Source organism: Pelodiscus sinensis, chromosome 2 (genome assembly GCF_052426305.1).
Source record: "Pelodiscus sinensis isolate ZL-2025 chromosome 2, ASM5242630v1, whole genome shotgun sequence".
Classification (NCBI taxonomy): domain Eukaryota; kingdom Metazoa; phylum Chordata; order Testudines; family Trionychidae; genus Pelodiscus; species Pelodiscus sinensis.
In genome coordinates, this window is record NC_143053.1 from 196997310 (window position 1) to 197024545 (window position 27236).

Genomic DNA, 27236 nt, shown 5'->3' on the forward strand with positions numbered 1-27236 from the left:
TACACCTAAAGGTCTGATTTTTAAGAAATGGCCTCCAACTTTGTGAGTGCAAATGATGAGGGCTGGATGAAGGCATTTCATGACAGTGTAACTGATTTGCAAGAGCAATCAACTACCAGAAATGTAACAAGGAGGATCTGCACCTGCAATTGCTTGCTAGTGCAATTGGATGCTGTTGTGGCTCCTAAATACTGTAAACAATGGGAGAACTTAGGGGAGCAGTGAAATGAACTGACAGTTCTTAGTTTTTAATTATGGGAAACTGACAAAGTAATATAGACAAACTATCACTGAGATTTTCATTTTGGGCCTTTAAAAACTTTAAATAAATGCCCTTAATTTCATCTAGTTTGTTCCAAAGAAACATTTAGTTGTCATGCATCTCGGAAAAAGTTTCCTACTCAACTGTAAGTCTTTTATTGGACATTTTGAGGTAAACTGGTGAATCCTTACAGCTTAATTTTATTTGGATAATGTGTATAAATTTTTTTTTTCTGAACACTAAATATCAGTAAAATAGAGTAAACCAGGGCTACTCAACATGTGGCCATTTGTCTGTGGCCCGTGGTGCAGTTTGGGTTTACGTGGGACTCAACACGCAGCCCATGGGTGGGAACCAAAACAAAGAAGCAGTCAATATAATGATCCTCTGTTGATATGAGTTTTAGTAGTTAAATTCCTGGACTGTCATTACTCATTAAAAGGGCTGTCATATGGGTGGCAGTTGATGGCACTTGCATATCAGTTACATATTGCATTTTATTAGTGTCAGCAGAACTGACTTAAATGGGGCCTGCGTTTTGTGCAGTCTTGCCTTAATCTTTGCAGTCATTCCTGTCAGTGTAAAAGAAGCTATTTGCATATATATTTGTATGTATATGCAACCACACTTAAGTTGCGGCCCTCAGCATGTGCTATGAGTATCATTTTGGTCCCCAGAGCTTCCAAAGTTGAGTAGCCCTGGAGTAAAGAGTTTACATATTGCACTAAAGTTGTGTTGGATGACATGAGTAACATGACAACTAGAAACAGAATGAGCTAGGTTTTTGGTTTGCTTTGTTCCTCTCCCTGAAAACAAATGCTTAATAGGCCTTATCTTTAAATATTTAATATTTAAATAAAAATTTTATTCCCAGATATGTATTTCAATGGCTTCATCTCAAGCAAGTAAACTGCTTTTCTAGCTACCAGCCCTGCAAACTCAACATGGGATCTGAAAGTTAAGCTAGGTTCTTTCTGGCTATGTCTATACTTACCACGCCAGAGATCAATCTTCTAGTAAGGACTAGGGATGTTAAATATCAGTTAATTGAATAGTCGATTAGCCTCATGAATTCTTATCAGTTACTCAACTATTCTATAGTCCCCGGTGGCAGAGGTGACATCCAGTTTGCTCCAGCCTCCCCTCCTGAGGAGCCCCCTGCCACTCCGTGCTGCTGCCTCTGTATCAGAGGCAGCAGCATGGGGTGTCAGGTGAGAGCTGGTCCATTAGGGGAGCCAGTTTAAAAACCAGCTCCCTTTGTAGATCGGTTGCCTGTCGCCCCGCGCTGCTGCCTCTGATACAGAGGCTGCAGCGTAGAGTGGCAGTAGCCCCTGTCCGGAGGTCTGTCTCAGTTTCCAGACTCGGTGCAAGCTGGAAATGAGCCAAGCTGCCTGTCCACCTGGCTCCTAATACACTTTAAATGCAGAGCCACAATGGGGTAGGTCCCAGACCTGGCACAAACCGGGACTGAGCTGGGCTGCTGGCCAGCCTGCTAAAGAATTTACTGGTGGCGGGAAGGGGGAAGGGAGCTAATACGTGTAGTCTATAGCTTTAACTTATAAGCTTTTCTTATCAGTTAATCGACTATTACAACCCTAGTAAGGACCTACTAAATAGAACACTAAGGGCATCCCCATTCAATGCTGGTACCCCTGATTTGCAAGGAGTAAGGGAAGTCAACGGGAGCATTTGCTCCTGTTGACCTCCCATTGTGGAGACAGCACCAAGCTCAGCATAAGATACATCGACTCCAGCTATGTTGTTAACATGCATACTTTTAGCCGAGCTTTCAGCTCTAATATACACCTGGCCTCTGTCTTGCATGTAACAAGGATTCTATGGGACAAATTCTTCCCTTAGTTACACCTGTGATTCATCATGTGTTCAAACTATGCCTCGTTAACACCTGTGCAACCCTATTACTTATTTGTGGATGCGCAAATGTAACAGAAAGTAGAATTTGGTGGTGCAAATGGAGCATATTTAGCAATTCTGTTGTTGCATCCATGCTTGCTAATGCTCTCTCTCTATTGCGCTGTCTCCTGCAGGGCTAATGAGACTCAAAGGCAGCTAAAATATATTTGTGTTACTCAAGCTGGCAGATACAACTCTGTATTTATACAAGGAGTGGAGCAGTTGATTGAAAAGATACTATTTTTATGTTACCATTTTAAATCTTCTCATTAATGGATTCAGTTTTAAAACAATTCAACTTTTTTGTGTGAATCAGAAAATCCACTTACCAATGTAAACTCTGGGCAAATCCTGCTCCTTTACCAACACAAAGTAGTCCCACTAAAATCACCAGTCAGTTTTATCTTTGATCTTAGTCTGTAAATTTCAGTAGTGTTAAACCAAGGATTGTGGCCCATTAGAGTTAGTTGTATGAATACAGTCAGCATATTTCAACTCTGTGATTATGCAACAATCCTAGGGATGTAATAGTGTAGCTGATTAACCAATAAGCAAAAGCTTACAGGTTAATGCTATAGACTACATGCATCCCCCCTCAGCCAGTAAATTTTTAGCAGGCTGACCAGCAGCCCAGCTCAGTCCGTTGTGGCTCTGCATTTAAAGTGTATTAGGAGCCAGGCAGGCAGGCAGCCTGGCTCGGTTCTGGCTCACACTGGATCTAGGAGCTCAAACCCCACCCACCCTGGTCAAGGGCTGCTGCCACTACACGCTGCTGCCTCTGTATCAGAGGCAGCAGCACGGTACAACAGGCAGACAGTCCGCAAGGAGAGCTGGTTTTTAAACTGGCTACCCTTGAGGACCAGCTCTCGCCTGGCACCCCACACTGCTGCCTCTGATATAGCAGCAACAGCGCGGAGTGGCAGGGGGCTCCGTGCGGGTGAGGCCGGAGCGCACTGGCTGCCAGTCCTACCCCTGGGGACTATAGAATAGTCAAGTAACCAATAAGAATTCATGAGATTAATCGACTATTCAATTAACCAATATTTAACATCCCTAAATCAACCATTTCAATCCAACCCTCTGTTGTACAAAAACATGAATATTTTGGAGCTGTTTCTGGTGATTCTGATATTGTTTTCTAGTTTTAAAAAAATGGGTAACGGAACACATGATGCTACCACGGAATTGGAATATTTAATCTAATTGCCTTCATAAAACCATAAATAATGAGACCTTCTAGAGGAAAACTCTCCATGCGTCTCTTACATATGACTATTTTGTTTATAAGAATAAAATACAGCCCATTAATAATAATGTGTCCCTTTAAACATTGATACTAATGTTTCAAAGTTGGCTGCCTGGAAACCCCCGAGGCCCCAGGAACAATTTTCACCAACTGTCTACTTGGAATTAGTTTTGCTTACATAAGACTACACACTGATCTTATATGCTGGTATGAATTCAGAATAATTCTTTATGGTAACAGAGCTATTCCAGTGTAAATGGGGAGTGACTGAGAACACAATCTGGCCCTTATGAAATATTTTCTTGGTTACTTTTAATTAGGGCTAATTATATTTTAAGCGCTCCTTGGCTCCTGCTGCTTGTTTCTCATCTGGAGTACAAATCCTCTGTTGTTCACTACACTTCCACAGTATGCAATTTTAAAATCTATACCTCTGTATCGCTGAACAGCTGTGGCTCTCTGCATGGATTCCATTTCACAGACTGGGGACAAGGAACAAACTCCAAATAAGGGTAAATTGTCTCTCTGGTGAAGTTGAAGCCATGGATCCCATCTTCAGGAAATATGATTATCTGTGCCCCCTGTAAGCAAACTAAACATGAATCTTGTAGCCAAAAACAGCATGTGGGGGGAAAAAGTGATCCACTGCTAACAAGCAACGCAAAATGAGATCACTTTTGGTGGGGAGGTTCCATTCAAACAAAAGTAATAGCTTAAATGTGCTGGCTTAACCATATTACAGAACAAGCATTTCTTGTCTTTTTAGGCAGCATTATAGAAAGTATTTCAAACTATTTACCTAAAATATCAGTACCCACCTTACACTGAGAACAGGGCTCAAAGTAGGTGGGAAAAAGTGGTAGTACTCATTCAAACTGCTTACAAAGTAAGCTCCACCCATAAGACACCAAAATAAGGCACAATTCACAGTAGATTGTGTGTTCTCTTGTAGAGATGTGAAAGGTTAACTGATTAACCGGTAACCATCCCCCATTAAGGTGGATGCTTACTGGTCCCGGTCAACTGGTCGGGGCTGGAACAGCTCCCTTCCTGCTGCGGGCACAGTGCTGCTCCAGTTTTATGGGGCCTATCACTCACAGGGGCTGCTCCAGCCGCCCAGAGTACCTTCCTCCTCTCTATCCCTGTCTGTGGAGAGCCCCAGCGCATTGCAAGCAGAGACTGCTCCAGCAGGGTTAGAGCAGCCCCTTGTGAGCTAGAGGGGTAGGGAGAAGGAGGGTGCGTGCCAACCCAGCCGGGCTGGAGTGCCTTCTTCCCTGCCCTCTTTAATCAGTTAACAGGTTAAACTCCACTTTTAACCAGTTAACCAATTAAGCGAGATTTTACATTCTTATTCTCTTAGCCCCTCAGCTCACTCTCAGGATGATGTTTTATGTCAGGGCTACAAAGGGTGTACCAGAGATGTCCTTTATGGAATATTTCTGGACATGCATCCCTTTGTAGTACAAGAGTCTGGGCCTCTGTTTCTATCTAAGCAAATTGTTGCAAACTTCCTTTCTGTGACTAAAGTTTCCTTCCCTCCTTTCCAATACTAAGTACAGATGATCCTCCTTCAGGTTGCTGTCCAACGCTGATTTACAGTTCATTCTGAAAACAGTAAGTAGCAGTATGTAACAAGGAGAACCAAGCAGTAGCTATACTCCATCGCTCTCTCCTTTCCTCTGGAAGTACAAAAAAAATCTGATTTCTCTCATCCAGGAATACACAATGCTGTTCACTGTGCTGTTCAATGTTATTAAATGTTTGTACTAGATTTGTGGAATAGCTATTGAAGTTATATAATCCAACTTTAAAACAGGAGTGCAGCTCCCTAGAAAAGAAGTGAAGGAAAGGAGTAACATTCTGTGGGATGTTTCAATAAAGATCTAGGAAAGTTAAAATCATAAGGCTGGAAGATACCTCAGAAGGTCACAAAGTCCAATGCCTGCCTAAAGCAGGACCAATCCAAATTAAATCAACCCAGCCAGGGCTTTGTCAAACTGAGACCTAAAAACCTCTAGGGATGGAAATTCCACCACCTCCCTAAGTAACCCATTCCAGTGCTTCACCACCCTCCTAGTAAAATAGTTTTTCCTAATATCCAACGTAGACCTCCCCCACTGTAACTTGAGACCATTCCTCCTTGTTCTGCCATCTGTCACTACTGAAACAACATCTCTCCATCCTCTTTGGAAACCTCCTCAAGAAGCTGAAGGCTGCTATCAAATCCCCCCTCACTCTTCTCTTCTGCAGACTAAATAAACCCAAATCCCTCAGCCTCTCCTCAAAGGTTATGTGCTCCAGCAGCCTAATCATTTTGGTTGCCCTCCGCTGGACCCTCTCCAATGCGTCCACATCCTTTCTATAGTGGGGGGCCCAGAACTGGACACAGTACTCCAGATGTGGCCTCACCAGAGCTGAATAAAGGGGAATAATCACTTCTCTAGATCTGCTGGCGATGCTCCTCCTAATGCAACCTAATACTCCATTCACCTTCTTGGCCACAAGGGCACACTGTTGACTCATATCCAGCTTCTCATCCACTGTAATCCCCTGGTCCTTTTCTGCCAAACTGCTAATATCCATTCAGGCTCCAGCCTGTAACAATGCTTAGGATTCTTCCGTCCCAAGTGCAAGACTCTACTCTTGTCCTTGTTGAACCCCTTCAGATTTTTTGGCCCAATCCTCTAATCTGTCCAGGTCACTCTGGACCCTATCCCTGCCCTCCAACATATCTACCTCTCCCCCAGCTTAGTGTCATCTACAAATTTACTGAGGGTGCAATCCATCCTCTCATCAAGGTCATTACTAAAGATGCTGAACAAAACTGGCCCTAGGACTGATTCTTGGGGCACTCTGCTAGAAACTGACCGCCAACCTGACACGGAGCAGTTAATCACTACCCATTGGGCCTGACAGTCTAGCCAGCTTTCTATCCATCTTACAGTCCATTTATCCAATCCATACTTACTTAACTTGCTGGCAAGAATATTGTGGGAGACGGTATCAAAAGCTTTGCTAATGTTAAGGTACATCACATCCATCAACTTTCCCATATCCACAGAGTCAGTTACCTCATCATAGAAGCTAATGAGATTGGTCAGGCATGACTTGCCCTTGGTGAATCCATGTTAACTATTCCTGATCACTTTCCCCTCTTCCAAATGTTTCAAAATGGATTCCTTGAGGATCCCCTGCACAATTTTTCCAGTAACTGAGGTAAGGCTGACTGGTCTGTAGTTCCCTGGATTGTCCTCCTTTCCTTTTTTAAAGATGGGCACTACATTTGCCTTTTTCCAATCATCCGGGATCTCTCCCGATCTCCATGAGTTTTCAAAGATAATGGCTAAAGGCTCTGAAATGACATTTGCCAACTTCCTCAGTACCTTCGGATGCATTAAATCTGGACCCATGGATTTGTGTATGTCTAGCTTTTCAAAATAGTTCTTAACCTGTTCTTTCTCCACCATGGGCTGCCCACCTCCTTCCCATACTGCAGTGCCTAGTGCAGCAGTCTGGGAACTGACCTTGTCCGTGAAGAGAGGCAAAGAAAGCATTGAGTACTTCAGCTTTTCCCACATCATCTGTCACTAGGTTATCTCTCTCATCCAGTAAGGGACCCACACCCTTTTAGATCACCACCTTATTGCTAACATGCCTGAAGAAACCTTTCTTGTTACCCTTCACATCCCTTGCAAGCAGCAATTCCAATTGTGCTTTCGCCTTCCTGATAACTGCATTCTCGAGCAATATATTTATACTCCTCCTTAGTCATCTGTCCAAGTTTCCACTTCTTGTAAACTTCCTTTTTGTGTTTAAGTTCACCAAGGATTTCCCTGGTAAGCCAATCTGGTCGCCTACTATATTTGCTTTTCTTACTGTGCATTGGGATGGTTTCTTCCTGTGCCTTTAATAAAGCTTCTTTAAAATACTGCAAACTCTCCTGGACTCCTTTCCCCTTCATGTTAGTTGTCATGACACTTCTCCATTCAGGGAATTATTGAGTAAGGGATGTGAGAGGTGCTAGATTCTTAAACAAAAATGGAAGAAATTCTTCTATAATAATTGTCTTTTTTCCCCAAAAACTTGAGTACCTGAAGTTGAGGACCTTCAGAAGTGGTCTGATATTCAGAGGCGCTAAGGTTAATAGGAGTTGTTGGCTGTTCAGGATCTCCAAAAAACAAGCCACTTGTTCAGGTAAATATCGGCTTAGTTGACTAACTTTAGGCATGAAAGTTTGAAAAAATTGTTCTCTGTCACTAGAACATGTTATATAACACTTAAGATGGCCACTAACTGTGGACATATTTTCTGACCTGTTCGGCTGCAGCTATTACTTGCTCTTCATATATATCTAGGTTTCTGCTCATCAGCTCTAATGCAGAGTGTCGATCAATCAGGGTTGATGGGTTAGGACTCAGAATGGATCGATGTTCGTACACGGCAGCAACATAACGTCGTTCTCTGTGAACTTCTGCTGAGACAACTTGATAGTAGAACAGGAAAAGAAAAACCATACTGCAGGATTCCAACATGACCATTATCTATAAATCTGGAATGAAAGAGACAAGGCCAAAACATCTGAACAAGAAACCATACCAGAAGTTTACAACTTTCACACTCTTAGCTGTGATTTATTAATAGTAAAAATACTGGATCTAAATATTTTTCCCCCATGTTCCTTGATAAATGTTGCTTCTAAAATTCACATTAATCTGTGTTCAAGTGACACTTCCAATGTACTATGTTCATTTCCACTGCAATTATGTCTGCAGTAATTTCCTTGTTCAATTTCCAATCCAACTCAGTGCAACTATCATTTCATTCACATAAATGCATTCATCTACAAATGAACAGAAAATTCCTGAAGGAATCAGACTGAGGACATATAGAATCACTGTGCATGGTAGACTAAATATCATTTGATTCAGTGAACTCTTTCATAAACTGCTAGGAAAAACACTGACTATAGCTCAGATAGATATTACTGCTTTTTATTACAGGCATAAAATATATGTTGCCCATAAAAACAGTGTATGCATTTTTCTCTGCTCTTAATATTCTCAGATAAATTGTACTTCTTCCTGTTTCTCCTGAGGGTGGGGGGAGGGAGGAGAGAATGCAGTTTTGATGTGCCAGGTGCTAAAATATGTGTTAGTAGCAATCTGAAGGTATTGAAGCAAGGGAAGTAAAACCCAAATTAGTAACTTGTGACTGAATCACAGAGCTCTCTCTCTGTTTCTTTTATGACATTTTTCTCTTCCTGTCAAACTCTACCACCACACCTACAATAGCAGTCTTTGGTAGCAGTGCAATGCAACCCAAGTATTTGGAGTTCTCTCAGTAATGTATGTTAAGTGAGCCTATCACACCTACTGACCCCAAGGCTGGCAGACACTGTAGCTTAGACAAGTGCGCACAGGAGCTGGGACTCTAGAAGTTCTAATTTGTGTAAGCCACTGACTGACTCGATGGCCATGGGCAAGTAACTTTACCTTTCTGGTGTCTTCTCATCTATACTGTAAGGAAAATATACTCCTGTCACACCTGGCTGGGAGAATTAACTAGTTAATATGCTTTTAGCATGTGAAACAGTAGAAAAGATTCACATTTTTTCTCTTTCTATATATTAAACTTTATAAATACAATATGGTCTTGTTGGCATCATGTTTCTGGCACTGTGATATTTGGGAGTGAGCTTCTTTGAGCAGTACTGGCTACAAGAGGGCCACTTGGACAATGGGTACTGTACACTTGGGGTATGCTTAAACTACGGGATACGCAACTTCAACTATGTTAATTACATAACTGAAGTCGAAATACCTTATGGAACTCTCCACATTGCAGGAAGCCGAAGGGAGAACACTCTCCCTTCGCCTTCCCTTACGCCTCATGGAAGCAGGACTGCTGGCATCAAGAGGAGTGCCCCTCTCCATTCAAATTAGTGTGTCTTCACTAGACCCGCTAATTCGAACCCTGGAAGATCGGCAGCTTCAATCTTCTCTGTTGCATAGACATACCCTTGATTACTAGCATCTTAATGTCTTTTCACTAGGTATTCTTCAGTTTAGTGGTGACACTTTCAAGCATATTATAAATATCCTAACACCATAGGACCAAAACTCAGTGCTCAAGATAGCTGGTTACTATTAGACACATAAATGCAAGCTGAAATAAAAGCCACCTTATTTCAAAGGAAAATGAATATGGCAAACTCTATAAAAGATGCTTCAAAATGCGGGGGAGAAAAGGTGCTGCCACCTTGTTTTTTTAATATGCCATGAACTAAGAATTGGTAAAATCTGGACCTGTTGGGTTCCTGTTTTCATTTATAACAAAAAAGGCATTTCTCAAATCTTCTATTTTCTGATAATGAAGCACAACAGTGCTTGCTATGCAGTGTAGTTGTAGCTGTGTTGTCAGTCCTTGGGTAGTAGACAGATAAAATGAGAAAGAGAAGACACAGAGCTCTTCTGTGTGACCCAAAACCTTGTGTCTCTTGATACATCTGTTGGTACATACTACCCTCCTTGTCCTGCTTTCTCTCTCTAGTAGCAGTCCTTTATCAAACCAACAGAGAAAACAAATATCCTAAACAAGCACATAGTGCCTTTCCTCCAAGGACCACTAATGAAGCGCTAAAACCTCCACGTTAGTTCTCAAGTTAAATGAAGCCTGAAAACTTTAAAGATGAAGGGCCTGACCTTGTTCTCCCTAAGTATTTTGCCATTCGAATCCTACTACTATACTGTAGGTAACACATAAATCAGGATCATTTTACTGGAACAAAATCAGAATTATTTTTTAAAAATTCATTGTGACAGAGCAAATACAGAATTGTAATGTCTTTTTAGTGTCTGAAAATATAGTCCGATTACTTTGATATTTTTCAGCTCTGCGACAGATTTCCTGTGTAGCATTTCAAAAGTAGCTTAATCTACTCCACTTGGGTCCACTGAAGTCAATGAGTCTTCCAATGTTGAAACAAGTTTTGAATTGAGCCCCTCACCTCTCTTGACTAAATTCTAATGTCATTTGCACTAGTGTATTATATAGTAACCTCCAATGACTCTAAGAATTTGATTCTCTTGCCTTTATTCCCTTTGTAATACATGTGTATTTTAAAAGAATAACTATATAGCTATATTCGTTAATGATGAGAGCTACTGGAAAAACTGAAAAGCCATTCAATGTGAAGGCAAATTTTTATTCATTGTGAATTATTATTCGTTCACCACTATTAATGTTTAAAAAGTCTCAGAGGGGTAGCCCATGTTAATCTGTAACTTTAAAAACAACGAGTAGTCATGTGGCACATTAGAGATTAACAAGAATATAAGCACTGGAGATGCTTGTGTGGAAAGCACCAAAGAAGTATATATTATTATAAGGAGATTTTATCACTGTACATTCATTTATATATAACATTTTAGAACACAACACCTCAAATGTCCTTTTGTGAAATTACATTAAATAACTTTTCTTCAGCATCAGAGGGGTAGCCGTGTTAGTCTGAATCTGCAAAAGCGACGAGGAGTCCTGTGGCACCTTATAGACTAACTGAAATGTAGGAGCATAAGCTTTCGTGGGCAAAGACCCACTTCGTCAGATGCATGTAGTGGAAATTTCCAGAGGCAGGAATAAATATGCAGGCCAGGATCAGGCTGGAGATGACCAGGTGGATCCAATCAAGGAGGATGAGGCCCACTTCTAGCAGCTGATCTGGAGGTGTGAATTCCAAGAGAGCAGAAGCTGCTTTTGTAGTTAGCAAGCCATTCACAGTCTTTGTTTAATCCAGAGTTGATTGTGTCAAACTTAAAGATGAACTGTAGCTCAGCAGTTTCTCTTTGAAGTCTGGTCCTGAAGTTTTTTTGCTGCAGGATGGCTACTTTTAGATCTGCAATTCTGTGTCCAGGAAGATTGAAGTGTTCCCCTACAGGTTTTTGTATGTTGCCATTCCTAATATCTGATTTGTGTCCATTGATTCTTTTACGTAGGGACTGTCCAGTTTGGCCGATGTATATAGCAGTGGGGCATTGTTGGCACATGATGGCATATATTACGTTGGTAGATGTGCAGGAGAATGTACCAGTGACAGTATGGCTGATCTGGTTAGGTCCTGTGATGGTGTTGCTGGTGTATATATGTGGGCAGAGTTGGCACCGAGGTTTGTTGCAAGGATTGGTTCCTGAGTTCGAGTTATTATGGTGCGTTGTGTAGTTGCTGGTGAGAATATGCTTCAGGTTGGCGGGTTGTCTGTGGGCAAGGACCGGCCTACCTCCCAAGGCCTGTGAAAGCGAGGGATCATTGTCCAGGATGGGTTGTAGATCACTAATGATGCGTCGGAGAGGTTTTAGCTGGGGACTGTAGGTGATGGCCAGTGGTGTTCTGTTGGTTTCTTTCTTGGGCTTGTCCCGTAACAGGAGGCTTCTGGGTACACGTCTGGCTCTGTCGATCTGTCTCCTCACTTCCTCGTGTGGGTATCGCAGTTTACAGAATGCTTGTTGAAGATCTTGTAGGTGTAGGTCTCTGTCTGAGGGGTTGGAGCATATGCGGTTGTACCTCAGTGCTTGGCTGTAAACAATGGATCGTGTGGTGTGTCCGGGATGGAAACTGGAGGCATGCAAGTAAGTATAGCGGTCGGTAGGTTTTCGGTATAGGGTGGTATTGATATGACCGTCACTTATTTGTATCATGGTGTCCAGGAAATGGACCTCCCGTGTAGATTGGTCCATGCTGAGGTTGATGGTGGGGTGGAAGCTGTTGAAATCATGGTGAAATTCTTCCAGAGTCTCCTTCCCATGGGTCCAGATGATGAAGATGTCATTGATATAGCGTAGGTAGAGAAGGGGTGTAAGTGGACGAGAGCTGAGGAAGCGTTGTTCCAGGTCAGCCATAAAAATGTTGGCGTATTGTGGGGCCATGCGGGTGCCCATAGCAGTGCCACTGGTCTGGAGGTATATGTTGTCACCAAATCTGAAATAGTTGTGTGTGAGGATAAATTCACAGAGTTCAGCCACCAGTTGTGCTGTGGCATCATCAGGAATACTGTTCCTGACAGCTTGTACTCCATCTGCATGTGGGATGTTTGTGTAGAGAGCCTCTACATCCATGGTGCCTAGGATGGTGTTTTCTGGAAGATCACCTATGCATTGTAGTTTTCTCAGGAAATCCGTAGTGTCACGAAGGTAACTGGCAGTGCGGGTCCCGGCAGACCCGTCACAGCCCCCCGCCGGAGTACCTCCCGATACTCTGGCATATCTGATAATCCGGCACCACCTAGGTCCCAAAGGGGCCGGATTATCGGAAGCCTACTGTACTTCATCAACAAAACTGTCAGCCAATGTCCAATTAAAAATTGTTATTATCAGTGATAGAAAGAGCTTAGTTTGTTCAGGTGCCAGGCTGAATTTACTGCATGTTTTAGAAAAATTATTTTTTGTCTTGCAAACTGAGCAGATTTGGCATGCAAGGCCCAGACAGTAAATATGAAATCCTAAAATGCAAATTGCATAGATTCATTTTTCAGAATATAAACTAACTGGAAAATATTACCAATGTACACTTCAACTATAATATTCCCTCTATTTCATTTCTGCTTAATATTTTCCATTTCCACATTGCCTTCAAAGTTACTTTGTAAACATTAATTTATCCTCCTCACAACGTTGTGAAATGGTAATAGTCTTATTTTAGTCATGAAGGAAACTGAGGCAGAGAGAAATTAAGTAACTTTCTCATGGTCAGACTCCATTACATGCAAACTAGAGATGTTAAAAGTTGGTTAAACAGGTAACCGTGTAACCGCTGAAAATTTCTAGAGTTACATGGTTTCATGCTGCGGGCTCTGCATTATAAAGCTTAAATAAATCCATAATGAGAGGAAAAATGCAGAAAGTATAATTATCATGGTAGCTTATGACAACCCACAGCTCCACAATTTAATGGTATTGATTATTTCTTCTACTTTGTCCTTTCCCCACTCCCCTAAATGCACAGAGAGAGACTACGTGTTCTGCTTAGAACCAAACTGTAATTATGATTTCTAGCAACAGGAGCCTATAGAAGGTATAAATCCAAAAGTTGGTAGGCAAATGTGAATGTTTCATAGGTTGTCACTGCTGTTAATACTCAATCAGCAGTATTATCTTGGTCTTAAGCATACAAAATTAAACGTGGCATCCAAGAACAGGTTTGCAGGTTGATTTTGGATACGTCTAGACTACAGAGCTTTTTCAGGGTACTGGAGGTCTCCTGGAAAAGCTCTGCCGCGTCCAAGGAACACATCTGCTTTTCAAAAAAAATTTTGGAAACACAGATGTGTTTTTTCGGCATCCCTGTAAACCTTGTTGTACAAGAAAGAAGGAATATTCCAAAAGAAGGGTTTTTCAGACATTTGGCACCGTGTAGATGGGCCAAATGTTGGAAAAGCCTCTTTGGAAGAAAAGTGGAAAAAGATACGCAAATTGTGAACCGCAATTTGCGTATCTTTTTCCAATTTTTCTTTGCAGTGTACACACAGACAAGTAACTGAAACCTTTTCCTGGTTATGCTGTAGACCTTAAATAATAACTTTTCTCCATTAGTGTTTCTTTTTTAATTAGAGTTGTACAGTAATATTATACTAGATAGAGAGTACTATACTAGGCAGAGAAAGGTACTCACATGATGATAGCAAGAAAGATGTTTCTGAACATCATTAGAAGTAAAACCAGTTCCAGGCTTGAAAACTTATATCAAAATGTGCATAAAATGCACTTTTAAAAACATATGTTTTCAAGTGTATTTCCAACAGCCTTTAAAGCACAGTGACCACATAACTTGGCTTTTTTCTAAGTCTGAAGTTTTAAACCATTTTATCATAGCTTGGATGTCAAAGTAATTATCAGGCTATTTATTAGATTATTCTTCCCCTCAAAATCTAAAAGTTAAGTTAAACACAAGTTATGCAAAAGTTATGTTTTTATATATCTCACACACTAAATTTGACCATGGTATTGAATTTATCTACACATTAATTTATACTATCTTATTTTACATGGTAAACATCGAATACTAGAACTAGAAGGGACTAGAGATGTTAGATATTGTGTAATTGAATAGTTGTGTAACCACACAAAATATTATCAGTTACACGACTATTTGATAGTCCCCGGAGGTGTGGTTGGCAGTCAGTGCACTCCTGGCCCCACTCCCAGGGAACCTCTTTAGGCAGAGGCCACATGAGATGGCAGGTGGAGCCAGTTTAAAAACAAGCTCCCCTCACAGACTGGCTGCCTGCCACCCTGGGCTGCTGCCTCTGATACAGACAGAGCAGTGCAGGGGGGCAGGTGTACCTCTCTGTGTGGGATCTGAGCCCCCCCACTGACAGAGGCTGCTCAGTGGGATTTGTGTCTCCCCTCCCCCCCCCCCCCCCCTCCGCCTCTGTAGAAGGTAGCAAGCTGGTGGGACAGGCAGGTCCATGCAGCTGATGCATGTGGACAACTGGCTTGAAACCCAGCTTTTGTATGTATCAGTTCTAGCCTATCACCCCTGGGGGGAGGGAGGTTTAAGGGGAGCCAGATTTTAAGCTAGGTCCTCACAAGCACCAGCTCCTACTCCACACCCCCTTTGCTGCCCCTGATAGAGGCAGCAAGGGGTGTGTGTGAAAAGTGTATAGCAGACAAGTAATTTCAGAGTAATGTCAAAATATTGTCAAGTTGGAGGACTTCTTACTCTAACTCCTGTAACCCTCATTGTATGAGGAGTAAGGGAAGTCTGAGGAAGAGTGCTCTATTTTGAAATAAGAGCTGTGTAGATACTCCCTATATCGAAATAAGATGTGCTATTGATGTAGCTCAATTTGTGTAACTTATTTCGAGTCAAGCCCTGCAGTGTAGAATTAGAATCTGAGATTAGATGCAAGTGTGTGCTAGAATACTTTACCGGAGACTTGAGTTGAGATAAAATAGGCTTGACTATATGATCCTAAAGGAGCATTTCCCTACTACTGCCACCATGGCCAGATGAGTACCACCCCAGGGATTTTTTTGCAGCCACAGCCTCCAGGGCGGTAACCGGGGAGGTGCATGCAAAGAACAGCCCCTCCTACTCCATTGCTCCTGGATGTGAGTCTTAGTGTTTGGCTGCTACAGCTGCAAGCAGAAATGTGACCCTGTCTCCGCTGGAGCCAGCAGAGGCACAAGGCTGAAAGCGAAGGCAGCTCGTGCTAGTGCGTTCCCCCCTTTCCACAGGCAGTAGGGTCAGGCATTTGGCTTCGCTCATGGAGTGCTGGGGCCCGGCCGGAGGGCGTCCTTAACCGAACCAGCTTAATTAGTATGTAGATGAGAGAGGGGCTCGGGCTCACAGAGGGGCCGAAGCCCAGCTTGCCAGTCACGCACGCAGGCCTGGATCCGCGGGCTTGGCCTCGCACTAGGAACCCCGCGAGCCTCGTGCCCCGGCCTCTCGCCTACTGCAGCGCGAGCCTCGGGCTCATTCTCAGCGCGGCCCCCCAAGCCCAGCCGCAGACCCGGCCCCTGCTCCCGGCTGCGACCAGTGAGGCAGCGCGGGGCCCGCGGGCGCTCAGGGCTGGTCTGTCACCAGGCACCAGCCTCCCCCTAGAACCCGCCCTCTCCCGGCTGCTGCGCAACCCCACGCGCCGACCATCCTCACGCACGCGCCTGTGACTTCCACTGGCCCTCCGCGCGCCACAAGCGGAGGGGGGGGGGGTCCCGTCCGTTCCCTTCGCTCGCAGCTAACGGCAAGCGCTTCCCTGCCTCTGATTGGCCAGCTCCGATACGGCAGCGATCCAATCGACAGCCTCTGTCTCATCCCTCCGCCTCGCCCACAGAGCGGAGCTTTCCCCAGCCAGCCCATAGACCCCGCCCAGAGGGCGCGTCCGGCTTACTTTAGCCGTCTCACTGGGCGGGTGCAGGAGGTGTCAATCACAGGGAAAGCCGTTGCTGATTGGTTGAAAACTGCAGCGCCCTCGTCTGGAGGCGGCCCCACGCTGCAGAGCGCTCCTCTCGCTGGGGGAGGGGGGGGTAAATGCCCGCTGCTGAGTGAGCGGGCGAACGGCGATGGCTTCCCGCACAGTGACTGAGGACGAATATGTCAGCGGGGCCCAGCTCATCGCCGAGGCTCTAAAAACACAAGTAAGAGCGCTCCGGTGACCCTTGACCTCCGGTAGCGAAATAAGTCCCCTACGGGGAGCGGGAAGGGTCACGCCGTGTGGTTCAGGGGCTCGCGTTCAGCGCTGGGACCTGGGAGATGCAGGGTGGCCCCTGTAGGAGGCACGTGTGTAGAGCCGCCGCCTAGGCTCCCAGGCGGCAGGAGCCCGGCTGGAAAGGTGGCAATGCAGTTCCCTGGGCGCCCCGTCGCACGAACAGAAAATCTGTAGCCTCGCCTTGGTGCATAGGCCGGGCACGCAGGCATCCAGGGGCTGCCGTGGTAGACAGCCAAGGGAGGGGGTTAGATGGTGGCAGCGCTGCAGTGAGGCACAAGCAGACCAGCCCCAGCGCTCTTCGCAGTCGAAAGAGATCAGCAGTCAAAGGGTGGGAGGAAAATACCCATTGGCTACGACTAGACTGGCATGATTTTCCGGAAATGCTTTTAACGGAAAAGTTTTCTGCTAAAAGCATTTTCGGAAAAGAGCGTCTAGATTGGCATGGACGCTTTTCCGCAAAAGCACTTTTTGCGGAAAAGCGTCCGTGGCCAATCTAGACTCACTTTTGCGCAAAAAAGCCCCGATCGCCATTTTCGCGATCGGGGCTTTTTTTGCGCAAAACAAATCTCAGATGTCTACACTTTTGCCTGAACAGGAGCAGCATAGTATTTCCACAAAAAGCACTGATTTCTTACAGTAGGAAGTCAGTGCTTTTGCGGAAATTCAAGCAGCCAGTGTAGACAGCTGGCAAGTTTTTCTGGAAAAGCGGCTGATTTTCCGGAAAAACTGGCCAGTCTAGACACAGCCATTGAGAAAATCGGGGTAACATTGAGCAGCTTGCCCGCGGGTTGCAGTAGTTCAGTCCAGTGTATGACCACTTAGATATGCTTTCTGTCACTTTGGTCAGATTAAAAAATGAGTAGTCCTACAGACTAACAAAAAGATAGATAGATAGTTTCATGAACTTTCTCTAAGTTACTGATTGTTTTTAAAGTTACAGGCTAACTCAGCTACCCCACTGAGACTTTGGTCAGCTTAATTAGATCTCTTAATGACCTCTCAAAGTCCTTTCCAATTCTATTATTTATGATACTTGTAGCTGAAAATATTGGCATTTCTCTACTTCTCATTTGGGCTTTAGGGTTGCCAATTCTGACAGAATGATGCCTATCTTTCCCTGCTATGATTGTACTCCTATTTTGCTTTTATGTGATTATGCACTTTATTAGGATTTAAGATAGGCATATTACACAGAAGCAACTTTATAGATCTGATTATGGTGCATCAATTTTGAAATTAATTTTGATTTTTTTACACGCTTATTTCAGAACATTGAATATATGTTTGGCATTGTTGGTATTCCAGTGACTGAAATTGCAATTGCAGTCCAAGCAATTGGGATAAAATATGTAGGAATGAGAAATGAACAAGCTGTAAGTAAATATCCTGTGGACTAATCTTCCTTTCTTTTATTTTCATATTAGCTATGTTTTTTACAATTGAATCTCTGCTTTACAAATGCCTTTGATGGGTCTTTGGAACACTCATAAAATCCATAAGTTTAGCAATCAAGAACTAACAATAGAGTGTGCAAACTCAACAGGAGTGCAGTAGCACAGAAATTTGGCTTCACGCTTTTGGAACTTAGGAGTTCTGCAGGACTGGAACCTGAGGCTTTGCACTTAGTGGAGTTCCCAAGTTCTGCAGCAGTTTTAATCAGCTAGGGTTAGGTTTAATCATCTAGAACCACAAATTTGGTATGCAACTTCCTCTAATCCTAATTTAGAGCAAGGTGGAGGTTTGGTTGTGTCAGGACAATGGGATGTGCTGGAATTTGATGATTTTTTTGTAAAATGGAAAGGGAGGGAGTCTGTAGGAGGGACAGGGGGGCAGCAAAGGACCAGAGTTGGGGACCATGGCAGCTATAACCCTATTGGGTCAGTAGAGGGCAGGGATGGAGAAAGGGATAACTATCTACTATCTATTTTAGAGAATTTGTCTGTGTGTTGTCTGTCCCCCAGCCGGGGGACATGCATCCCTCCCCTAGCTGTGCCCACTGCAGCTGCAGGGGCCATGGACAGGCACTTTGGCACCTGGCCTCAAGCTGCTGTGGTGAGAGAAGGCTGGGGTGGTGTCCTCTCCACAGGGCAGCCTGCATACTGACTCCGTCATTCCCAGACCAATCCCAGAATTAGAGTTAAGGACCTGAGCAATGCCAAATAAATCTTCTAGTGGATCTCTAATCCATAGTTTTATATACCAAATGTTCTGGTTATTTACTCAACACAAAATACATATGCAGTCTTGCAAGTGCTTAACATAGACCAGCATTGGGGCCCAGCAGCAATACCATAGAAGACCATAAATCACCATGATTTCTTTTTAAATTTACTTATAATCATTATTATTAGACCTTTAATATCTATCTATAATTTATCACAGTTTAGGTGATTCTCCAGTTAATAAAGATGCACCTTGACTTAAGGCAATCTTAGGAATGTGCTCCCTGCTATTTCTAGTATTTAATTTGAAAAGGGACATCAAAAGGAATGGACTAGAGTTATTGTTTGAGGTGTTCTGAGGCTAATTTATTTTGATTTAAAAACAAATAACAAGCATCTAGAGTCACTTAGTTGAAATACAAGATATGGTTCCTTGAAGTCTCATTAGAAAGAGTACAGATTCAGCAAGGTAACTTTCAGTTACTAATATACTAAAAATATTAAAAAACATTCAGTCTCTGAAATTAAATCTCGCAGCTTCTGCTCAATCCTAGTTACTCTTAGGATAGAGGAGAGTTGGTCACATGGCTAGTCTAAGTCTCCGGTAGTTCTTTATGGGTTCAGAAAATTCTGAGGTCCCACCCAATGATCTCAGTTTTAAACCTGCTTGTCAGTGATTATGGAAGAGGTCTGACCCTCTTATTTCTATCATACTCTTGTCATACAGACAATCAAGATGTTTTCTCAGTTTCTCTGCTGTTTCTGTAGCGGGTATCAGCATATAAGAAATTTCTTTTCTGATCAGTGATTTTTTATGTTTTATTCATTTCAAGGATTCTAACAATTATTCAGTTCTCCCTTAAAACGAATTAAGTTGTTTGCCCCAGCAATTCCAATAGGGAATCTGTTCCAAAACCTTATTCCTGTGATGGTTAGAACCCTTTTTCTAATTTCAAGCCTGAATTTATTTATAGCCAGCTTATGCCCATTTGTTCATGTTTATTCCCTCTCCATCTGTTTATAAAAAGCAATAATTAGGAGTAATCAAATGCATCACTGAGCCATTGGCTTACATACACTTCTCTCAGCCATGCGGAGGGGCAGCCCTAGTGATGGGGGAACCCTATCCCACACTTGTCCTGCAGCAGTGGCTCCCTGTTCCAACCTGCCAAATGGAGTCACAGTTCCACTCAAATTTGACCCAGATGCTTTTCCATCATTTTGGGGCATTTTTCACACTTTACAAAATAATTAAATTTCAAAATGAAAAGTCAAAATGTTTTGTTTCAGCATGATAAAAATATTTTTAAAAATCCTTATTTTTTTAGCTGAAACCATTTTCTGAATTTGGCCCAGATTGTGAATAGTTTTGTTGCCCCAAAAATGCAAATTTACTATTTGTTGTAAAAAATTGTGTTCAATTCTAATATTTAATATACAACATGCATTCAGTCATTTGTTTGTTTAAGAGAAAGTACACTGGTCTGTACTAAGTTGTATGTGGTATTCAACATAAAAATCTGTATAATCACCATCATAATGATGTTTGCAATATATTGCCTGTACTTAGTTCAGGTAACACTGGTGACATCCACTTGAAAAAGCAAAACTGTGAAGATGTTAATGGAAATCACTGTGAAGTATTATTTTATCTGCTGCTTTATTTTGCCAATCATTTATAAAATATGTTGCTTCCATGACATCTGGCTTCTGAAAGAGAATATTGTTAATGGAACACCCATATGTAAACATATGTACGTTGGCATATTTTCAGCAGGAGGGGAAAAGGCATATTTTCAGCAGGAGGGGAAAAGTACATGTCACATTAATACTCAAGAAATAGGTGTCAGTTCAGTTACAGTTTTCTCATCTTCTTGTAAAATATTTATGAAATGCACAAACAGTAGAACATATTCTGCAATTATTTTGTGTGAAGTTCCCCCATCCCCTTTGAGGAAAACAAGATATACATACTTATTTGTGTTTATAGTAAAGCCTGGCTGCTTACTGTATGACCAGTTCATCTGTGACCATAAAAACATGGGGTGTTTATCACTTCCCCTTCCAGGCCTTCAATATCCACTTTTATTGTAAGTGTAAACATATTAATACATTTAAACTGAAGTACCTACATGTGCACTCATCTGAATCTGTTGAATCTGCTATGTCATCTGTAATTATTCTCCTATTTGAAAAAAACACACAGCAGGTTGCAAAATTATTTGGAGAGCATTTTTGAGTGAGCACTTATTTCTCTTACCATAAAAGCACTTGTTTTTTAAACTATTCTGGGTTGAAGGTAGTGGACTCTTGAGTTCACTTTGACAGAGTTTATTGGCTGCCCTCAATGGCCAAGACCTTTAGAACAAGTCTGATCACACAACCTATCAGAATAGTTAATTATTTCTTACAGTCATGAAAGGTTTTGTATACCCATTTTACGTGGGGACAATCTAGACACAGCATTACCATCCAGGTGTTCAAAAATCATGAGTCAAGCATGAAAAACAATGAGATTCATCTTAAAATCCTGAAAATAAAAAAGTTTACTTTAGATTATTTTTATTTGTCTTCTCCCTTTTTTGGGTTGGCAGCTACTGACTCTCAGAAAAATCTGTTGGGGGCCACAGACAAGTGAGAAGCAACAAGAAAAACAAAAACTCACTGACTTGATTGGGCTGGGGGCAGGGAGTGCCTTTGCCTCCCCCATGTTCCTCCTAGGTGCCCATGCCCGTGTCATGGGAGGAGACTTCCCACGTTCCCCTGCCCCTAGGCCAAATAGGGCCTGGGGGTGAGGGAGCACGCAAAGTCTCCTCTGCTCTCCCCCTGCCCTGTGAGCAGTGTGCAGCACTTCAAAGTGCCACATGCTCCTGGCAGGGCGGGAGGGGGCTTCGCACACTCCCCTGCCCCAAGCCAATTAGCAAAGCTGGCTCGAGCAATTCCTGCGCTTCAGGCAGTGGGCGTGCGATGCATGCGCAGCTTCGCCCATGGGCGCACAGCACATGCATGGTCCCGCCCCTGGCACACTGCGCACCTTACAGCTGCAATCGGGCACATGGTGCCTGATTGCAGCTCTACGGGGCGCCGCGCGGCCCCCCCGTCCCGGGTGCGCAGCACCTGATGGCAGCTCTAAGGGGCACCACGCGGCCAGTCACGTAACACCCCTTACAGCTACCATCAGGGGCCCCCCATAGGTTGGCACCCTGGGCAGCTGCCTGCCTAGCCCCCCCTCCCTTAATCTGGCCCTGCCAATTAGCCTTCTCCGCTCTGCCACTGTCTTGCGAGCAGCACGCGGTGCTTCAAAGTGCCACATGCTCCTGGCAGGACAGGAGAAGGCTTTGCATGCTCCCCCGCCCCCAGACCCTAATTGGCCTGAGGGTGGGGGAGCAGCAGGATCTCCGTGGGGTGGATCCACCCGGTTGGTGGGCCAGATCCAGCCTGCGGAGGCCCTTTTGCCCACCTCTGCCATAATTACACCAATAGGATAAAATAGGGATGACCAAACTTAGTGACCCTCTGAGCTGCATACAACAATTTTCAGAAGTTTGAAAGCAGGGTATGCCTGTTAGGGTTCAGGCCTTTGGCACCACTCCTGCTCAGTTGTGAACCCAAGCACATGTGCGCCACAGGGCTGAAGCCCCACCCCAATGGGCAGGCGCTCCTGCTGAAAGGCAGAGATCCTGAGCTCCCACCTAAGTCTGGTTGGCGGTGAATGGGGTCGGAGGTAGAGGGTGGCCTACAAGCCACACTTTAACTACAAAATACATGTGGTCATGATCCATAGTTTGGCTGCCCTTGATATAAAATCATGCTCTGTAATAATACTATTAAGCTATATTAACAAATCAATCTTTGTATACAATCATAGACATTTAGATAGTGCTTTATTAATTTAAAAAACAACCCAGAACAACTTTAAAATACAAAAGCCGTAAAAAAGAGTCTAAAGGTGTAGGAGGGGCACTGACAATTTTCTGGACTCCTTGTCCCAGGGAGCACTGCTGTACACAAAAGACTGGGCCAGATTTATCAGTCTGTCTAAGCTGGTGAAGCCTACACTTTCTGGCTCTCTGTGTGTAATTTATACACCCTGGATTTGCATCTGCTTACCAAGGTGTAATTTAAATCTCCTTACACATAATTTCTCAATTTGGTTCACTGAGTCTAAGGATATCTAGTTGGTGTGACTTACACCTTCCTGTTTGTTGCCTTTCCTGGTTATATCCCACTTCCAACCACTTAGCCTCTAAGAAGTTCATTTGGGATTACCTGTTTTCCAACATTTCAGGTGATTAAGGCGTTCAGCAAAAGTGCTCAATGACCAAAGCATATTCAGTCCTCTATTATAAAACACATCTTACAAATTCTGTTGATGCAATATTCTGACACGATAGCAGTCAGGAACATAAAAATAGTAAATGTCAGCAGCCTCCATGGCATGAACTAGTTTGAGGAAGAAGAGTCTGGAGGGAAGAGTCAGATACTTGTTTTTATGTTTCTGTGAAAGACAGTGTGTCATCACGCTGGCTTTGACTAGAGACCCCTTGCTAAAGGGCATTTTCAGATCCCTGGGAATGACGTATAATAGTGTATACAGTGTACTCTTACTCATATCCCTTTGGAAGGAATGGTTGCTTCCTTAATGTAAAATCTATTAATCAGAACAAGTAAGGTGCTATTTAATTTAAAATATATGTTTAAAAATTTTAATTGATAGCGGCTGAAATGTGGATATGTGTAAATAAACCTTGTGTTTTCTTCAATAGGCTTGCTATGCTGCCTCTGCTGTTGGGTATTTGACAGGAAGGTAAGCTACCTATTGGTTTTATGTAAGACAGAGGAATTGTTTTAGCTAGGGCATTTTCTGTTCTATTTTTAAAAACTGTGTAAATTAAAGCAAATGGAGTAAGACTGTAAAGCACTGTCAATTTAAATGAATCCTTTGGCGACAACCAGTGCTGCTGGGCACAGTATGATCTTCATAGCTCAGGTCAGGGAGTGAACTTCCCAGTGTCTCATCTGAAAAAGTGGGTTGTGCCCATGAATAGGGATGTTAAAATGCAGTTAATTGACTAGTCAAGTAGTCGATAGGCACTTCCGCATTCCTCCCTTGAAATGTACAAGAGCCCCCGTTGAAGCTGCGGGGAGCCCATGATCATCACTCCCCAGCTAGTCTCAGGCTCCGCGTGGCATTTCCCCAGAACCTGGGGATAGCTGGGGAGTCCCCAGCTGATCCTGGGTCCCACAATTCCACATTTTAAAGCGGCAGTGCCACATACCTTATCCCCAGCTCAGCTATGTGGCGCTGCCGCTTTGAAGTACCCCTCCTCCCCCCTTTTGCTGCCTCTATATTATAGAGGCAGTAAGGGGGGGAAATTGACTAGTCAACTACTCCAGTGTTTCTCAATCTTTTTTTTATAAAGTACACCTTTTAAAAAAAAAAAAAATAAATACCCCAGTACATAGTTTTCGGACACATATTTTTTTTTTCTACCATTGCAACACATTTGTTTACACAACTTAATCGTAGTTGGGTGGGCGATGACATTTTTGGGTCAACAATAATAAAGCGCTGTAAAACTTAAAACAAAAATTCAGTTTTCTCCAAATTTCAGTTGTGTTGACGGACCCCCCCAGACTTCTCTTGTGTACCTCTAAGGGTACTCTTACCACTGGTTGAGCAACACTGAAAATATGGTTAAAAATGAACTCTATGGCTGGTCTACACTAGAAAGTTAGGTGAACCCATCTATGCTCTTCAGGGGCATCCCTGAAGAGATGTAATTAAGCTGACCTGAGCCCCAGTATAGAGAGTGCTAGGTTGACATAAGAATTCTTTCTAGCTACCACCTCTCAGAGGGGGATTTATTACTGTGACAGAACTCCTGTTGCTGTAGTGTCTATGCTACAGCATTTCTAGTGCAGATTTAGCCCTAGATTCTTAATCTGCATCTCTGCCTCCAAGCACATCTATCCATGTGATGCAATCTGACTCTAAAAGTTTGACTCTCTAAAAGCTTAATATTCTTGAAGTTGAACATTTTTCTAATTTTTGTTTTTACTGTGTTTGATGTTCTGTATTTTTCACTTTCTTTCTGATCTATTTTGTCTCTAGACCTGGAGTATGTCTTGTAGTTTCTGGTCCAGGTCTCATACATGCTTTGGGCGGGATGGCAAATGCAAACATGAATTGCTGGTAATGTAACCACATTTCCTCTTAACAATTCTAATCATTGTCCAAATGGATACTCATATTGTTTTGTTTACGTTTCTTCATTGCAGGTTTCTCTCTCAGAAATTTCTACCTTTTTCAATATTTAACAAAATACCTTTCTGTCACAGGAAATGAGAAGTTAATTCATTTTTCTTCAACTGGCCAACTTTAATTTTTCTAATTCTCAGAGATAAAAATCCTCCTGTCTTGTTACATCATATGTTCTGTAAAATCCAGTTATTTTCTGTGGATTGTACCTGGATACCTGTAAAAATCAAGGTGATATCCAGTCTTTTGGTATTGTGTTGATGGGTTCAGTGGGTAGAAGCAGCTCTGAATAGAAAAGAAGCTTACAAATGCTTTTGGGTTAATGATGACTTGACCTATGTAATAATCAAATGCCCAGCTGAGTGTAGGTAGGGTCTGAAGAAGAAATCCTGGCTCCACTGAACTCCCATTGACTTCAGTGGACTAGGTTTTCACTCAGAGTAAGTCTATTCTGCCAAAACAAACCTCCCCCCTCCCCCCCAAAAAAAACCCCACAGTAACAAGTTTTGGACATGGGTCAGCTGACTCGGTCAGACAGTAAGGGGCTAAAAATAGCAGTGTAGATGATGTCAGGCTGGAGACTGTCCTCTGAGAACCGCCCGCCTCATTGAGTTTTCTCTAGCTGAAATGGGAACGTCTACACGGCTATCTTTAGTCCTGTAGTATGTGCCCAAGTCCGTTGATATATACTCTGAGACTCACTGCCACTGGGTTGTTGTTTCTTTGCCATGTAGATGTACCCTCTGAGAGTCTGCCCTCAGATGTACCCTCTGTTACTAATTGCTATTTGAGCTCAATTGAAGTAGACACTTAGAAGCTCTTGTAAATTATACTTACAAGAGGCAAAACCTTGAATTCTTCCATTCAGAAAAAAATATGATCCATTATTAAAAATAATGTACCGCATGTGCTGCTTTTCTCTCATTATTTTGAGTACATGTGGTCTTATCATGGTGTAGCTGCCATGAAAGATTGTATTATTGCTCTTGACAATTAGAAGATTAAACTACAGGTAAGATCAGCACTTCATAATGCTGCTGTAACCTGTGATTGCATCAGTATTTGTTCCCCTTAGCTAAAGGTCTCATCCTTCAGACACTTATGGCTGAGCATAATACTCAGTAATGTAAATACAGTAAACTTCTGATAATCCAGCACTTTTAGGACCCAGGAGGTGCCAGATTATCAGCTATGCTGGACTATCAGAAGGGGGGGGCTATGAGGGGTCTGGGTTGGGGTGGGAGGATGCCACTCCAGACCCTTCATAGCCCCCCTTCCAATAGTCCAGCTCTGCCCCTGGCATCCCTGATTCAGCCGCTGCTGGTCAGTTTCAGCAGCGGCTGAATCGGGGACGCCTGGGGCAGAGCAGCTGGGGTGCTGCCGGGTTGGTCCAGTAGTGCTGCCCTTCGGCGCTGCGAGACCAACCCGGCAGAACCCCAGCTGCTTTTGGGGATGCCTGTGACAGAGCAGCTGGGGTGCTGCCAGGTTGGTCCCACAGCTCCAAGGGGCAGCACTGCAGGACCAACCCGGCAGCACCCCAGCTGCTCTGCCTCCTGCTTCCCTGATTCAGCTGCTGGTCAGTTTCAGCAGCGGCTGAATCGGGGAAGCTGGATGCAGAGCAGCTCCAATTGTCCAGCAGCCAGAGCACTTCCGGGTTCCTGATGGTGCCGGACCATCAGGAGTGTCGGAGCATTGGATGCCGGACCAATGGAGTTTTACTGTAGTTCCATTATCTTCAGTATTCTCTATCTTACCTGCTCTTGACTGCAGCTAGGCTGCTCACAGTAATAAGTTTTATTCTTGGTAACATAGGATTATGCCCATAGTAATGTACAATAAATTTATGGGAGAAAATGTTTCTTGGGCTCTGCCTGGCTTTGAAAGATCCTAAAGCAGCAGCAAATTTCTTCATGGCTTTAGAACAAAAAGTGGGGGGAGGTTAAAAGTGTATTTGCTAATCATTAATTGCAGCACTGAGGGGGTTTTAGTAACATTTTTAAAAAGTCCTCTTCATAAATTAAGTTTGGGAAAATTAAATGGAAGTGGTACAGGCATTGTCATCTTGAAGTGGACCAATGATATAACTAAGCCTTTTTCTAATGCCAGCCTATAGTTTATGCCTCAGAGGAAAGTAAGGTACCACCATCCAGCAAAATAAAACAACCAGAATAAAAAAGTAGTTGTTTTGT

General features: G+C 43.3%; 2 protein-coding genes across 7 annotated transcripts in view; one reads left to right on the forward strand and one right to left on the reverse strand.

The window, feature by feature from the left end:
- BTD (biotinidase) overlaps positions 1 to 16461 on the reverse strand; it is a 43814-nt gene extending 27353 nt beyond the window's left edge. Inside the window, exons 1-3 of one of the 5 annotated variants that reach the window (XM_006133237.5) lie at positions 16306 to 16461; positions 7736 to 7971; positions 3854 to 4003 (exon numbers count right to left, since the gene is read on the reverse strand). In XM_006133237.5, coding sequence (XP_006133299.3) covers positions 3854 to 4003; positions 7736 to 7960 — 375 coding nt within the window. In that variant the 5' untranslated portion in view covers positions 7961 to 7971; positions 16306 to 16461. Of the gene's footprint in view, positions 1 to 3853; positions 4004 to 7735; positions 7981 to 15344; positions 16049 to 16074; positions 16261 to 16305 lie in introns of those variants that run through there. The other 4 variants (XM_025189734.3, XM_006133240.5, XM_006133238.5 and 1 more) reach the window with 4 other exon arrangements.
- The window catches only part of HACL1 (2-hydroxyacyl-CoA lyase 1), a 36997-nt gene continuing 26170 nt past the window's right edge, over positions 16410 to 27236 (forward strand). Inside the window, exons 1-4 of one of the 2 annotated variants that reach the window (XM_006133233.4) lie at positions 16410 to 16552; positions 17892 to 17996; positions 23552 to 23592; positions 24901 to 24981. In XM_006133233.4, coding sequence (XP_006133295.3) covers positions 16478 to 16552; positions 17892 to 17996; positions 23552 to 23592; positions 24901 to 24981 — 302 coding nt within the window. In that variant the 5' untranslated portion in view covers positions 16410 to 16477. The remainder of the gene's footprint in view (positions 16553 to 17891; positions 17997 to 23551; positions 23593 to 24900; positions 24982 to 27236) is intronic. The other variant, XM_075922128.2, reaches the window with a different exon arrangement.